The sequence below is a fragment of the Gregarina niphandrodes genome (assembly GCF_000223845.1).
Source record: "Gregarina niphandrodes unplaced genomic scaffold scaffold00008, whole genome shotgun sequence".
Taxonomy (NCBI): domain Eukaryota; phylum Apicomplexa; class Conoidasida; order Eugregarinorida; family Gregarinidae; genus Gregarina; species Gregarina niphandrodes.
In genome coordinates, this window is record NW_011645779.1 from 304403 (window position 1) to 306764 (window position 2362).

General features: G+C 50.0%; 1 protein-coding gene across 1 annotated transcript; it reads left to right on the forward strand.

Annotated features, from left to right (window-relative positions):
- Window positions 1-296: 296 nt before the first annotated feature.
- Window positions 297-1880, forward strand: GNI_056910 (putative NADH dehydrogenase; the record flags this gene model as incomplete). The annotated part of the gene is made up of 1 exon (XM_011131683.1): window positions 297-1880. One exon carries the CDS (start codon window positions 297-299, stop codon window positions 1878-1880), a length of 1584 nt encoding a protein of 527 aa, XP_011129985.1.
- Window positions 1881-2362: the final 482 nt, after the last annotated feature.

Below are 2362 nucleotides of genomic sequence, written 5' to 3' on the forward strand. Positions count from 1 at the left end.
ATGTAAAGCGTGCTTGTACAAGTAAGAACCAAATTTATCACTACTTGAGAGAGCAACCAGCCAGCATCCATGAGAGAGCAACCAGCCAGCATCCATGAGAGAGCAACCAGCCAGCATCCATGAGAGAGCAACCAGCCAGCATCCATGAGAGAGCAACCAGCCAGCATCCGTGAGAGCAACCAGCCAGCATCCGTGAGAGCAACCAGTACTTGGGTTTTTTTAGCGCTTTAAGAAAGGAGCTGCGAGAGGATCGTCCAGAGTTGGTAATTCTTGGAACAGGATGGGCGTCGTACTATATGACGAAGCAGATTGATCCTTCCAAGTACAAAGTGACAGTGATTAGCCCCCGCCCGTACTTCTTGTTCACGCCGTTACTGACAGGTACCATTAGTGGCAGCCTAAGCATGCGTGCCATTATGGAACCTATCCGCAGCCGACTCTTGTGGGGTCGTAAACGTCGTGTGATTCAATACGTGAAGGCCGAAGCGGTCGACATAGACACTGAGAAACACGTCGTCCATTGTAAAGACAACGAGGGAGATCCACTCGAGGTCGGTTACGATCAACTAGCCATCGGGGTTGGTAGCGTGACCAACACCTTTGGTATACCTGGCGCACAAGAGCACTCTGTGTTTGTCAAGGACATCGCAGACGCCGTGAAGATCAAGGCTGATCTCCTCAATCTCTTCTGCAATGCAGAGAAAAGGCTGAGGAACTATCAAAAAGGAAAGGACCAAGGTGGTAAGGACCAAGGTGGTAAGGACCAAGGTGGTAAGGACCAAGGTGGTAAGGACCAAGGTAGTAAGGAAGAAATAAACATTGTAGTTGTTGGAGGTGGTCCGGCTGGAGTGGAGACAGTGGCGGAGATAAACGACTTGATCCGGAATGAGTTAAGAGTACAGTTTCCGGAGTTGGCAGAGAAGGCTAAGATTACGATTGTGGAGATGTTGGATAGATTGTTGCCTCAGTTTAAAAAGCCGATTTCGAAGTTTGCTACGGAGAAGTTGGAGACAGCTCCGGGGGTCGTAACGTTATTGAGGCACCAAGTACAGAAGGTGGATGAGAAGGCGGTGCATCTAAAGGCATTAGGTACGGATGAGGAGAAGGTGATTCCGTATGAGATGTTGGTTTGGGCGTCAGGAGTTGGTCAGACTTGTTTTGCGCGGAAGTTATTGATGAAATTGCAGCCTGAAAATCGCGTGCTCAAAGTGGAGCCTGATCTGCGTCTGCAGGGCTGCGAAAGAGTATTTGCATTTGGAGATTGCGCCATGGTCTCACCACCGTCACTGGCTGATCATGCTGACGTATTTTTTTCGGAGGCCGTCAATTCCAATACTGGTCCATGTGTGGACTGGTTAATGAAGAACCGATTGCGATTATTGAAGCTCAATTATGTACAACTGGACAAACGTCAATGGCGGTTGAAAGGGACACTCGAGAGGTGGCCTCTCCATCAGAAGTTATCTGTCGCACAATTCAAGAGCTTACTTAAGGAACTCGACGATGGCTACAAACCACCAATTCCAACGGCACAAATCGCTAAACAAGCCGGAGGCTATCTAGGAACCAGTCTTAACAGAGCTATGAGTAAACCAAAGCTCATTCCTCATTTACCATTCAGTCCTAGTGATAGTGGTGCTATGTCTTATATCGGTGATGGAAATGCTGTGCTCAATATCAACATCAGAAAAAATACACCAGCACCAAAGGGCTTCACCATCTTTGGGGGTCGTGGCAGTAAACTTCTATGGCATGGCTACTACTGGCTAAACCAGTCCAGCTTCTATAACAGACTACTCTCCTTCACCGACGTCATCCTCGCCGGCTCCAGAGACCTCAGTGGCGAACCACAGTGCCCAAAGCAACATGGGCCTCCCTGACTCACTGAAGTCTATTCACCAAACCACACGGCTATCAAAATGCTTACCACATGGACCACGACTTTTTAACACTGGCAGCCGCCGATCCAGACCCCTACGCACAGGCTGCGCTTAGATTTGTGTTCGTTTGTCCGTCCCGAAACGCGAGCGGCTGCAAACGCGATACGAGGGGGGGGGGGGACATCGCTGGTGAGTGTGCGCTCGCGGTGACTGTGTGCTCGCGGTGACTGTGCGCTCGCGGTGAGTGTCTGCTCGCGGTCACTATCCAAAGCACTCACTTGATGCCCAAAGCGCTCGCTCGGCTGACGGTGAATTTTAAAGCTCTGTGTATGTCAACCCCGATTCAAACGGCAGTGGTTGATGCGTTGTCGAAAGGTTTAAAATACAGGTATTATCAGCCAGGTGCGTTGGGAGCCTACGAGACTGTGAATTTGGATGAGTTTGGCCCTGCGTTACAGCCGATGAACGCCTACCGTATGGGA